Raw genomic sequence first — 13880 nt, 5'->3', positions numbered from 1 at the left:
CAGGAGTAGCTCGGAACCGCTGCCCCGCTGCCCTCCCCAGGGGGTTGCATTTAGCAAGCAGACGGCCTGATGGATGCTCCATCTTCATTACAGCCACAGCTTGCTTTCCCTTGCCTCTATGGCCTGTAGCAAAAGTAGGATTTTGAGCATAATTTAGGAAAATTTGCAAGCTTGGTCACTTTATTAAACATCGATAACAATGGGAAAACAAATACTATGTACTTAAACACGACCATCTGCCACACTACAGTAACAATTCCTGAAGAGTGTTATTGTTTCTCAAGCTTGTTTTTTATGTATTTTATACCATAAGACTTTAAACAAATCTTTACCAATGTAAAACACAGGTCTCCGTGCTGGATTTGTTTTTCTTCAGGATTTCCTTCTTGGTTAAATTGTGCAGTAGTAATGTTCCATGCTCAGGAACACCATTAGTTTTTAACAACTAATTAGTTTTAACAACTAATATAGAAGGCAAAAATAATACACTCCCTATTTTTCGTTCATCTGATGCTTTCAAACACAGACCTCGGTGTAGCGCTGGGATTGTTTTATAAAGCCATAGTTTTGAGTATCAAGAAGGCAGCTACAAATTTTTTTTGAAACGTGATCTCACCTTGTCTAGTACTCTGCTCTGATTCACATTACAAAAACTGGAATGACGTGTTGATGGGTAATACAATGTTTAAAAGCTTTCTACTTAGGTTTTTAAAGTGCAGATGGAGGAAAACAGCTTTGGTGTGGGAGATGGGTTTTGCAGCCGCGCTTTCGTATACATCAGCATTCGTGGCTTTTTCTTGCCTTTGTAGCAGCTCTTCTCTGTAGCACTTCCTCCAGCCAATGATGATGCTTTATCCATCATTTTCTTAAGAGGGATATATATTTCCCCATATGTTTACTAGCAGCTGTTGTTTATAAAATAGCCAGGATCCACCTGTACAAGTGAAGTTACTCCTTCCACTCTGAAGAACTACATCTAGAAGTCATTCTGGAATTTACAGCATATTCTAGAGCAAAACTAATGGAAATTAACACTTGTGATTACATTTCCATTGAGTCAAAAGCACTTGATATTTTACAGACATTTCACGTACACTTCGCAAGCTTTTGTTTATACACGAGTGTGAGGGAGGTAAGAAAAAAAAGGAAATTACTTCACCTTTTCAGTGAATAATCCCTCGATTTTGTTGTACGAGGCTGACAGCAAACCAGAACCACTGTCAGGTTAGGAATTGCGCAAGCCTCAAAGCCAATCTAACTAAAGAAATCACGCTGCAAATGAAGAAAAATACAGTTGCTTGGGTTTTTGTTTGAAGATAAGAAGCTTTAGCTAATTCTCATTAGCTGTCAGAATTGCAAACATATTCAAGTATTTTACATTTTCTTCCTCAGACTAAGAGAAAACTTACAGAATCTCAACAGGAGTTATGTGACCGCATCACAGATGAAGGTGGTACTTGACTAACAGTCACTACTCTGCAGAAGGCCATGGCAAGCTAACTGTTCCTGTCCTGCTGAAGAGCCTTCATTGAAATGGAAACACCACCTACACAGACTGCAGTTAATGCAAAAGAAAAGCAGACTCTTGTGAAACACAGATGATCAGCTCATCAGAAATGTAGGCAAAGGCTCTGTCTGCTACAAGCTGCTCGTGTTCTACTCTGATCATCTCACCAAGGTAGCACAAAACCAACCTGAAAATTAGTAACCACAGTTCAGGAGCAGTATCTATGATACAATGACAAAAAGTAATTTGTTGCTAACCCATGCAAATTAAAAAAACATGTTTTAAGAGATGCTTCTGTTAGGATAAAATTAGCAGAACAGGGATATAAAATGCCTTGTCTCAGCCCTAGTGAAAAACATTGAAGAAAAATGAAACTCCAGGTCATGAAATAGCAAACCTACTAAAAGACAGTTTCGTAATAACATTTTGTATTTTAATTACAAATTCATTAAAAATCACAGGAAATTTATTCTGGTTTTGTACCTACTCAACATCAGAAACTGTAGAGGTTTGCAATGAATATAAACAAACAGGTATATTTACAGAGTTTATTAGAAACCATACATACATACATTAGGAAAGGATGTACTGTACCTACTCGTTGCAGCTTGCACATCAAAGAACTGAGATCTCCTCAGGTTTAGCAGTCTTGGTGCAGAATGGATTACAAGTAGTTTACTGACCAGAGTTCAAACCAAGTGGAAGTTTTGTAGTGTGAACCAAGTACCTTATTATCAAGTTACTTTGTTATTTCTTTCTTTTAAAATTAATTAGAAGAAAAAACCCACTACCAGCTCCGCCACATGACAGCAGCCCCCGTGCGTACAGCCTCTCCCACATACCCGAGCTCATTCATCCCGCAGTATCCAGGCATCAGTGTAGCGCTCACAGACATCCCGTGAAGTCAGTGGTTCTGCCGAGACAGTCAGCTGCACATAATCAGCTACTCATTTTTGCACCAAGCATAATTCAATTCATACTAAAGAAAAAAAAGCACCTGTTATTCTCAGGAATATACAAATATTTACCACAGTTTTCCTTGCTCATTACAAAATCAGTTACAAAAGCTTACAGCACATTATGTACAAATTCTATCCAAATACAGAAAGGAGCCATGATCTGGCACACTAACAGCATTGGTCATCACTTAAAGCTACGGTCAGCTCGCTCCGCTCTCCTCCCGCATCAAACTCTGAAATGCTGCCGGTGTCTCACGTGCAGTGTCATAAATAGTCTTTGGGTTGGTATTTCAGCAGAAAGGAGTTAGTTCTTCTTGTGAAGGAACTTCATTTTGTTGCCTAAAGAAAGCAAACCATCAGTCTCTAGCGTATACTGAAGAGCCAAGGGCAATCAAACGTTCCTTAGCAAATGGGTCTAATTTGTAATGTAATTGCTGTAAGGTAACTCTTCTAAATGCCAGCAGGGACCATCTCAGGGAATCCTGAGCAGCCAGCCCCTGCCTTTTCTCCTCCTCGATCATGGTTTGGTTCCCCCGCCCCCAAGTGAAAATTAAAGTGTTAACAAAGATCATCATTAAATCTGGTTTTGTCAGCTTTAAGTATGCTTTCATTGTTTTCCTTTTCATAGTTCCTATCACACTGAAACTGCTTGACTACCTGATTTCACCTCAGGTAAGGCTTTCTTAAATTCTTAAAAATAAAGACATTAAAATTTCAGAACTACTTCTAAAGGTTTTCCTCACCAAGGCCTCGCAGAAACTTGTTTACTCCACTTTGTTCCGTGTCTGGAAGCTCTTCCAAATACTGTTCAACCCTCTGCTCGAAGAGACCTGTGGAAGAGGGGAGAGGAGGGAGCTGGGTGAGCTGCGGAGCCTGAATCCGTTTCCATGGCCCCTTTGCGCACTCCCAACTATTTACTTCTACAGTCCTTTGCCTCGGTGATACATAAAATCTCACCGCCGGTAAGGGCCTGTGCAGTTCCATGCGGCACCGGGACAGGTGTGGCGAGCCCCGGACGTTACGTGGGGGTCACGGACTCGGGGGCCCGCTGCCCGCTCCGCCCGCCCTCACATCAGCCGCGCTCTCCGCCGCCCCGCCTCCGTCCCGGGCCGTGCCGGCTCCGTGCCATGCCGGCCCCGGGCCGCCGTGCCTGCCGCAGCCGAGGGGCTCCACCGGCAGCCGGCACCAAGCGCGCGGCTCCGCTCAGCGGCCACAGCCCGGGGAGCGGGCCTGCCGCCCGCCGCCGCCGCCCCCCCCCCCAGCAAGGCCGCAGCGCCCCGGGCCGCGCCTCCCGCTCCCTGCCCTCGCCAGACGCGGTCACGGCCGCGCATCCCTTCACCGCCCTGCGGCTCCGGGCGCCGCGGCGGGCGAGGGCTGGGAGCCGGAGCCAGCCCCGGCTCCGGCAAGCCCCGAGCAGCTCCTGCTGTCGGCTCCGCAGCGCAACGCGCGGCCGCCCCGCCCCGGCGGGCCCCGGGCCCAGGCGGCAGCTGAGGCCCGGAGCCGGGGCTGGCTCTGAGGGGTGCCTCCAGCACCCTAAACTGGCCTTCTGGCTAGGGGGGCTTTACCTTGGGAACGCTTTCACGTTCCGCCCCCCCTCCGCGAGCACCGCAGGCGGCCTCGGGGGTGGTTTCCCATCAGGGATGGGCTTCGCCCTCCGCAAGATCCTTCCCAGTCTTGGCCTTGAGTGATATAAGGCACTTAGATGTGAACGCTCTTCTGGTTAAAGCCGTTGTATTATCACCACCGTAGCTACGATCTAGGCCCACAATGTGTTTCAAAAGGTTCGTCAGCCATGCAGAATTTGCTCGGCTCTGACAGCAGATAGAGGCGCTAACCCCGGGGCCGGTGCAAAACACAAGTAACCCGCACTGCAGGAAAGAAAACCACCCTTACCTTTTGCCCTGCATTTTCGCAGCTCTCTGTCCTGGATGAAGCCAGCAAACATTTGGGATTCCATGAAAACTTCCAAGAAGCGGCGGATGCTCTTGGAGGCCACAGATTTACGGAAAGCCTCCCTTTGGAAGGCACGCTCTCCTTTTTCATTCTGGGTTAGGAACAGGGAATAATGGCCAACTGTCTCCACAAAGAATCGGATAAAAACCTCAGACACTAATCCATTCAGGGTGTTACATTCTGCAAAATAAGGCGGCAGTAAGACACCAAAATCATCTGCTACCAGAGCTCTCAGCATTGTCGTACACATGGGGCCAGGTACTGTCATCTAGCAGTTCACTGATGCCGTGCTAATAACTGAAAGGAGTCATACCGGCTCCTTGCAGCCCTAGATATACATCAGATAGGGAAAAGGCTAACAGCTTTATAATCAAGAGTGCCAGTCTAAATTATTGGTGCTTCATAACCAAGAGTCAATGAGAAATACAAATCCTCAGGAAACTGCTCAGAAAACTAAAAATTTTGTGGGTGTTTCATCAAAATTCTGCCTCATGCTTTAACTCTTGAGTAAGTTTTCTTGAGAAGCTTCTGAATGACTCAGAATTAAAATGTTTGCTCTGGGGACAATAAGCCTTTACCAAGAACTGATCAAAAAGGGTATGTTGTAGAATTTGGGTTTTCATCATTTCTGAGATGTTAAAATAGTTTTACATAGGTAACACAGATGAGTAGAAATAAATTTCAAAAACTGAATAGGAGCCTGTTTCATACCTTTTAACCACAGGCATTTAAATTCACCCTGGGCTGTTTCTATAATTGCTGGAGAGAAATATGAACCTTCAGAGGCAACTCAGCCCCTCTTGCACTGAAACTATTTTCTGGAGGTACCTGCTTCTCTCCCGTGAATATACCAAGCGCCAAGAGCAACTCCAAACTCAGACACACCCCTAAGCACGTACAGTTATCTGGATGGAATTAGGGCCAATTTAACTGCAAACCTCTGCTTGAGCAAAGGTTTAGAGGTACTCATGGGAGTGCATGTCATTTACAAAGAAATTAAAATAGATCACTGATGATGTACTACTGTGGGTTGATGCTATCAGTCCCACTCCTTCTGTGTTCAGAGACTATCATCTTCGATGTCGCAAAAGGTATTTGCCTACTAAAATCCCATCTTTCTTTCTCCTGGATGGAAAGTCACAATGCTACTGACATGCTTGTTTATACAAGTCCTTGTTGTTTCCAAATGAACTTACCATCATCTGAATCACTATCTGAATCCTGATTTATCAGTTCATTCTTTCTCTCTAGAGCCTGCTCCAGTGCAGCTTGCAATTTTCTAGGTAATAGTGTGTCTTCATCATCCATCTGACACAGGAAAAGAAAAAATCTTTAGACCACATTAATCTATGCAGCAACTACAGCAAATACTTTGCAATGTTTAACATTCAGAAGAAAAGCATTTTGTATCTGCTGCTGTCATGCCTACATAAACGAAATAATGAATATGTGCATCTATCATATATTTCTAAGCAAAATTTCTTGTCACTCTCAATGAGACTAAAGTCAGGAATGATAATCCAAAGAACAAGGTAAAGATATAGAAACTTGGAATCAGCTCTTTACATGACAAAGAGTCCAAATAGTTGTTTTTAACAAAATACATATAATGCAAAGCCTAGCTGTGTGTACACACAGCTGCTCTAGTTGGTTTCAGGCAGCTTCTTTGGTTCTTGACAGTTGTGTTTACTTATATTCTAGTATATCTTGTTTTCTGGGTTTTCCCCCTATTACTCTTTTAATCATTTCATGCTTGTTCAGCAAAAGCGAGTAGACACAAGAATCTTAGCTCTGCAACCAATATTCACAAGCCAGGTCTTCCAGGGAATCATACAAGAAAGTTTTCTCATCTAACTGCAGATTGTTATTTTCGAAATTATTTAGTGCCACATTACTATCAGGAGATGGTGATCCTTCATCTCCCTCTTTACAGGGCTCCTGCTTTTCCTACCACATCAAACTATTCTTCACCTTTCCTTTCCCACTGAAAATTTCCTTTGCAATTTTTGTCCTTTTCACCTCCCACAGCGTGAGTTTTCTTGCTAACATGATGTTATTATCTTTGGATGTTTTATTTGCACTGTGAATACAGTTCTTGATTTCTTCTGAGAGTCACAGCCTCAATCCCTTTTGCATACCTGCGGAACAGTACTTATTTGCAGGTGAAACAGAAAATGAGCACTTTTTTTTTCCCTAATCTCTTTTCCACTGCACAATTCCTGCCAAATATCTCTAATCAAAGAAACCTAATCACGCTACAAGAGTAAATGGCTTGCTAGACTGCATGGCAACATTTCAGGCTGTACTTTACCTGTCTGATGAATCGATCAGATCCCAGGTTAACCATCAAAGCCTAAAGAAAAGAAAACACTATAGTGAAATATACCCGAAGAGACAGAAAACATTCGTGTCTGCCTTTTAATGGCAAAAGATGATCTGAACAGTTGCAAGCCTCAACATGAAGCAAATTCCTACTGTGAAACAACAGATAGTGTGCTTTATAAAACAAGAAGATGAAGTTTTTCTTTAGAGCTTAAAGTCTAAGTTAACATAGTTAGATATAACAGATCTCATACTAGGTTAATATGTAAAAAAAGGATAAAAGGGTTAGGCAGGTCTTTTTTCTTAAACCTAAGCAAGTTATTGCTAATCATTTTTGTTAACACGCAGATGAAAAGTATTTCAGAGGGGTTTAAAGAAAACAGTGTCATTTGCTTCCAAAGGGCAAGGGTGTGCAATATTAATGATAATGAAGCAGCAACGCTGAGAGACAGAGCTGGGAAGGTGTGGGAGAGCAATGTTAGGAAAGGGGGAGGAAAACAGAGCAGAGATTGACAGGGGCCAGAGGCACAGAGAGCCTTGAAAGTGAGCAAAAGAAAAGAAAATTTCATAGAAAAACAACAGGAAACTAATAGGAGTAAGAGAGAAGAGTGTGCCCTTGAGTATTTTTGTGGTATTTTACTGGAACAGCTGATGAAGTGCAACTCTCATTTGATTTCCAATATAGTATTAACAAAGTCTTAGAAATGAAAAAATAAGCCTTAAAGGTTTTATTTTCTGTGCTGGCTATGGCTTCATGCACAACTTCCATTAGCATTAATAGGTGTCATAGCAGATGGCACTTCATGTCTTCCTCTTCTTGTTCCAGGCACAACAAAATCAGAACAAATCAGCATATTTACACTGTACTTGTTGACCATGTTAACATTCGCTTCTCTCTGTCAAGGTGCCAGGTATGGGAAGAGGGGCGGAATAAAGAGAAGACTAAACCTACTACTGCAGATTTACCAAGAGGCAGTTGCCCATGAGAATTAGGCAGACAAGAAACAAAGAGGCAGATTAAAAATTAAACACGTGAGGATTTATGTGCGAATGGCAGGCCCTCTGCAGGGTGAGGCCAGCTTTACTCCAGGCAAACAATTCTGGTGCCAGCTCCTACCTCCTCTACGGGCAGCTCCTTCAGTTTGGGCAGAGAGCTGGAGAGCAGTCCCACCAGGAAGGGGGTAGGGCAGCACACGATGTCAATCATGGATGAGGGCAGAACAGGAATGAAGGTGTGCTGCCAGGAGAAGGGGTACAGCAAGGCCACCACGGCGTGCGAGCAGCTCGAGAGGGTGCTGGAGAGAGAGGAACAACCATGTTAGCAGAGCTTGTTCTTCATCCACAATACCTACTGTCTGCTGATAAACTCAGCATGTTAAAATGCAAGTGCCCAAGAGGCTGCCTCAGTTTCCCCATGTGCCTTTTAATATATCACTTCTGACTTCAGACTGCCTTTGTCCCCTTCCAGTCCATACCACTTCGGTACTGTGTGGTGTGGTAGCTCCTCTCTTGCCCACCTCTGGGTGACTTGAAACTAAAGGTAAAAAACTAGAATCCGTTTGTTTCACTATAGCAGTCAGGAGACGCTTTGATCCAGAAGACGAGGTTTAATGTTCCCAACAGCACTCAATAGCAGCTCCTTTAAATGATGCTTAAAATCCAAAAGCAACTCCAGTTCTTAGCTGTTACCACCAGGTCAGTAGTAACAACACATAATGCTGATGTTCTTACATCGAGCACTAATGCACAAACAAGGGAAAATGAAAAGTAAATATAAAATAAAATTGAATTTAAAAAATCCTAAAGAAAAACCCTACTAAATCAGGTGTAAAACCCCCCCAACAATCAATACTTGCTCCAAAGAAAATGGAGGAAAAGCAACACATTTTTCAAAGTTTGTATATTTTTGTGACAGCAGCATATTTTTACTGCAATACATTTTGATGGGCTTATTGACCAACTCTAATGCTAAAGGCATTAACCTTGCTCAGTAGAGTACTCTAAAATACACATCGCTATCCCCTAAATATTAAGGCTTCTTATAATTTGTGGAAAATGTCTTGCATACATTGTCCTTCTACCTACTGAAGCTGATTCCCTTTTACAGTCACATGGTTTCCAAATGTTAAAAATAAAGGAACATCATTACCAAGCTACTTTTAGCATCAGGGGAATAAAGACAGGCTCTCTGTTTCAGAGCTTTGATTTTGGAGTGAGTTACAACATCTGCTTCTCGCAGGCTGAGGATGACAGAAATTTGGATTTTTACCCAGCCCAGCATGACTGAGCTAATTTTCTCACAGTGCAAACTTCTGCTGTGCTTAATGTAGCCACAAAGATCTATAAATAACTGATAACTTCAGAGCTGTTGCTGCTTGAGAATGCTGGGGGGAAATGCTGATTTCTGCTACTGCAAGACTTGTTGGAGACTTTAGGTGGCATCAGACCTCCACTGGAATAACCCTTGTGAGCATTTTCAGTTGTGGGTTATTCCAAGGCCAGGAGAAAGGTTTCACCTGTTTGTTCCTGGCAGTGATTAACCTTGAAGTTTGCTGAATGGGAAAAGTGAGGATTAGAGGACAAGGAGAGAAAAAGTTGGGGAAGAGCAAATGCTTGTCTTTTATTGCAAATAAACTGTTGGGTTTTTTTTATTGGCGTTTCCTTTAGCATCTGTCAATAGCATGTTTTTATAACATATGCTATGTGACACAGGTTTGTTGTAAAATGAAGCATTTCTCTAATTTTTTATTTTTTATAGCAGGCAACTTTTATAGCAGGTGCTGCCAGTGACCCATATTTTGGTCTTGAGTGTCTGCCACAGCAAGCATAGCAGTGTGTTTCAGAAGAGCTGTGGAGCATGGTACAAACTCCCAGCACTTTCTCAAGCTCTCTTTAATGACTCTGTGGCATTTTCAACTACTACCAATTCGGTCATCTTAGCTGAGTGACTAAAAAAAGAGCCACGTTAAGCTAAAAGGAGGAAGACAAACATTCCTCTGATACTCGGTTAATATTTTTCCTTTCTATAGAACGCCCTTTTGTAACTTGTTGTTTTACACACAGTGCCGTGACGTAAATCAGCCCCTGCATCCTCTCGTGCGTGCTATTCCCACGCTAGGGGAGGCTTCGGGCTCCGGCCCAGGACACTGGTTTCTTTTCCAGAGCTTTCCTGGGAGCTGGCTCGGGCAGGGCAGCAGCTGAACGCAGCAAGCGGCCGTGGGGATGGTGTCCTGCAGCAGCACCCTGCTCTGCTCTGCCAGTGTCCCACGGGTCACACCATCCCCTTGCCGGCACCTCAGCCTGTGCGTTTTAAGGCTCTGCACCCAGTTTTTTAAAGTTCAGCCTCAGAAAATCTTTCCCTGTGAGACATCTCAGGCTGATCCACATGAAACACTGGCTCCAAACTTTCAGTCCCCAGAATCGCCCGCTGCCCTCCCTCCTGGACACTGATGGTGCAGGTCGCGGTGGGGGTCCCACATGCTGTTAGCAAATGCTTGCTTGTACCAAGTGGCTGTGTCTCTTCCGTAGCTGGAAAGATTTGTAATTAGAAAGGATACACACTTTCACTTCAGCGTGAGGTTTGTACATTCTGTAAGGTCAAATTCAGAGATGCTGGATGTAAGGGAGCCCCCAGTTTAAACCTCTAAAATATGGTTCAGATCCTTTTAAAAGGGTATTATTCATGACAAGTGTGTTTGGTAAATTAAAAAGAAACCCCTACCCTGGGAAACCAAGTCCACTCCAGTTTTTCCGTTCGAGATGTGCAACCCACACATTGTCCCACTGTTCTTGTTTATGAGAAATAAGAAGTAAGGTCAGATGTCTTATTTTCTTTAAGGTGTGTGAAGCACGCAAGGTAAAGCAACAGAATAGTCAAAGATACTAGATTTTCAAAATGTTTTCACTTTTCATAGTCCAGGGCAGTTTTGGTAATACAGAGAGCTGGTTTTGAGAGTGGGCTTTTTCATTTGGTCTGTGCAGTTTTACAGAAATGCTGCATAATGCTCTAGCTGTCGTTCTACTGGAAAACACTTCTTATATTACCCATATGCAGGTAATTTTATACATGGGCACAAGAAACCAAACTGTTGCATAAGTCATGCACTAACGAGGAACATAAAACATCACATACTTCAGAGGGGAAGCACTGCCGGAGTTGTGCGCAAGCGGGAGACATGCAAGGATGATCCCAGGGCTCCAGCCACCCTCGCACAGCATGGTGCCAGCTGTGCCCGGGTCCCAGCGCTGTGCTGGTGTGTGGCTGCCTCCCTCCCTCCAACACACAGATAGTGCTGCTGCCCCGTGCCCACAGCACTAACGCCGAGCTCTCATCCCACCCCGGAGATCTGGGCTGTTCTGCTGGCCTGCGATGCTCTGTCTCTGCAGAGCTGCTTCTGCTTAAACCCAACAGGTCTCTCTGTAGCTATAGGCTGTCCCGCACACACATTTAATTGTACACATTAGAGTAAGTCTGCTAGCAGGAACTGACTGTGAAAAGGTGACCGTGTTTGCAAGCTTTGTGGGATGAGGGAATTTTCTTACGTACAGATACGCAAGGCTATTATCTAGCCATACTACAGAGCCTATGCCACTAAACTCATCCCATGACCCTGTCCTCATCCCAATAATTTGCACTCCACCAAAGCAAAATGAGTGAACAGTTTCTAGAAAAACACACAGTTTCAACTGATTTCAAAACACAGGCAATCCACCACTTCTCATTCCATTTTTTTTCCATAGTTATTGTCTTGTTAAAAATTATTTGGAATTTGCCTAGGTTTTGGTTCTTCCTGCACCTTTTATTCACTAGATTAAAAATACCTTCAGTGTTTGACCTTCTCCCCATGTAAGTATTAATATGAGATTATATACTCTTATTATAAGAGACATTCTTAATCACAAATTTCTGACATTTTCACTGTAAGTCTATCATTAATTATAGGAACTTAGAGACATTTTTCCTTTACATTGACAAATATACTACTTGTTAAATATTTTCAAATATGGAAAGGCTACACTATCATTAAAACATCTCTTGAAGAAGAGATTTTTTTATCATGTTACAGACAAAAGATGACAATGATTCTTTCCCACTCAAATTTGATTTCTCTTCCTTTAGGCTATTTTGTTTCTCAAATCATTTTCTCATGATAGCACACAGAAACTTTTTCTTGTTGTGTACTTGGCTGTGGAGACGCAAGGCCGAGACTAAGAGTGGAGGCACAGGAATTTCAGATGTTACCGTGACTCTGCCGAATTGTGGGGACTGCTTGTGAACATGGTTTAGGCCCATGTCAAAAGCAAATGAATGTGACTTAACTCTGACTTAACAAGAACATGTACTGTCCTTTAGATAGGAGGATGTCTGCTAGCAATTTCTGAGTTGGTGAACCAACAAATAGCTCCAAGTGTAGGCTATATTAATATCTAATCACAGCACAATTACCGTATTCTGAGACACACATTCTCTGCTTTTGAACAGTGAACGGAGACTGCCCTGGCTGCGGGGAGCACTGCCAATGTGGATGCTAGTGCTGGATGTGTCTGTTTCAGAGAACCATGGCTCGTGGCATGCTGCAAGTCACCAACCCTCATGAAATGTTAAAGTCATGTTCAGTTACACATACTACTCACATTGGAAATATTCCAGATACACTTGATAATTCTCTTTTCTCTATAATAGCCAAAAGTTGTATTCCTTCTCACTTCCCCCGCTACCACCTGCAATTTCTCACAGACCCAGGGGAGTCTCACACACTGAGCATCTCCAAAGTCCAGGACCAAGCCTCTAGCACAGACAAACATTTGCTGGCAGGGCTCCTTGATCCTACCTTGCTACTCTCATGCATCTCCACAGTCATTTTGGCATTTACATTAAAGGAGGGGAAGGTGAGAATATCCCTTCCCCTTCCTCCTCCTCTCCCAAGGGACAGACAAGGAGGGGATGGAGGACCACCCCTTACAAGCAGGACCAAGCTACACAGTGGCTCCATCACCCCAGGGCTGGTGCCAGCTTTGTGCTATGCCAATGCTCTGGACCATGCACAGGACTGGGACCGATTGTCAGAATCTGTTCCCTCTGCTTCCTCAGATGGAGAAATGTAGCCAAAAATGTAAATTCACAAAGAAGTGTTTCCACTGCCCGTGTTTACTTTTCCACAACCTTTTCATGTTTCCCATTTCTCCCTGCTGATTTAATTATGTTACTCTGTCCACATTTGCTGAACTCTTTCATCTGCTGCGTTAACTCATACACGCTCCAGCCCACAACTGCTCTGTGACCGAGTTACCTCCCTGACCCACATCCTCTCTTCTGCTCAGAAGAGCTTCCTCCCACTTGAGGTTCGAGTCTGGAGGCTCCATCCTTCCCAGGTATAATACCTCTACTCAGGTGGGTATTACATACCCACATGCCTCATCACAGGCCACGGCCATGCACTTCTGTGATCGTTCCCACCCTCCTGCCACTGATGAACTGTGTAGCAAAACCAGATACCTGACACTTCCTTCCTACACCCTTCAACGCCTCCCCAGATCCTGGATTAACTCCAGTCTCTGAGCGACAGAAGTCTGTGACAACACTGCAAGATAAAATGCACCTCTGAGAGGTTTGCAGAGGACTCTGTAAAAGGCTCTGGGAAAAAGCTACAGGGCTGAGGATTCAGCCCACCTCCCCTCCAACACACACGAACTGCAGAGGCGGAGGGAAAGGACAAAGCAGAAAGCTTGAAAAGCATCAAGTAGAGAAAACAGAAGTAAAAATTGTAGCAGACTGCTACAGTTTGGATGGGAGATGGAGTGCATGTAGGATTGCTGTTACTGTGCAGGCAGTAGTTCAGAGCAGAACTGTGCTGTGCCGGATACAATACACACCTAAGCTCTGAAAAAATAAAGGTTTCTCTGTGTGGATAAGAATAAATAACAGCAGCACTTTTATTCAGGTGGCTAAGACTAAGTAATAGCATCAAGGACAAGATATAAATGAAAACTTATCAGTATCATAAGTGACAGTCTCCATACTCCAGCTGTCTCACTGTCATCAGCTCCTGCAGCATTGCTGCGGAGGGTCAGCTTTTAAAGCAAGCCCTTGAGGATCCCTGGCCTGTCAGAAGAGCTGGCTGACAACGGGGAGATGTTAC

General features: G+C 43.8%; 1 protein-coding gene across 2 annotated transcripts in view; it reads right to left on the bottom strand.

Moving 5' to 3' along the window:
* Window positions 1-2041: 2041 nt before the first annotated feature.
* Window positions 2042-13880, bottom strand: part of DENND2B (DENN domain containing 2B) — a 183802-nt gene continuing 171963 nt past the window's right edge. Inside the window, exons 16-22 of one of the 2 annotated variants that reach the window (XR_011047933.1) lie at window positions 7859-8036; window positions 6731-6772; window positions 5616-5727; window positions 4360-4599; window positions 3210-3296; window positions 2640-2805; window positions 2042-2486 (exon numbers count right to left, since the gene is read on the bottom strand). Coding sequence is in view for 1 of the 2 variants with exons in the window: in XM_068397872.1 (XP_068253973.1) it covers window positions 2771-2805; window positions 3210-3296; window positions 4360-4599; window positions 5616-5727; window positions 6731-6772; window positions 7859-8036 (694 nt within the window). In the remaining variant the exon portion in view is untranslated. Of the gene's footprint in view, window positions 2806-3209; window positions 3297-4359; window positions 4600-5615; window positions 5728-6730; window positions 6773-7858; window positions 8037-13880 lie in introns of both variants that reach the window. The other variant, XM_068397872.1, reaches the window with a different exon arrangement.

The sequence above is a fragment of the Nyctibius grandis genome, chromosome 4 (genome assembly GCF_013368605.1).
Source record: "Nyctibius grandis isolate bNycGra1 chromosome 4, bNycGra1.pri, whole genome shotgun sequence".
NCBI lineage: Eukaryota > Metazoa > Chordata > Aves > Nyctibiiformes > Nyctibiidae > Nyctibius > Nyctibius grandis.
This window is presented reverse-complemented; position numbering and strand designations above follow the sequence as displayed.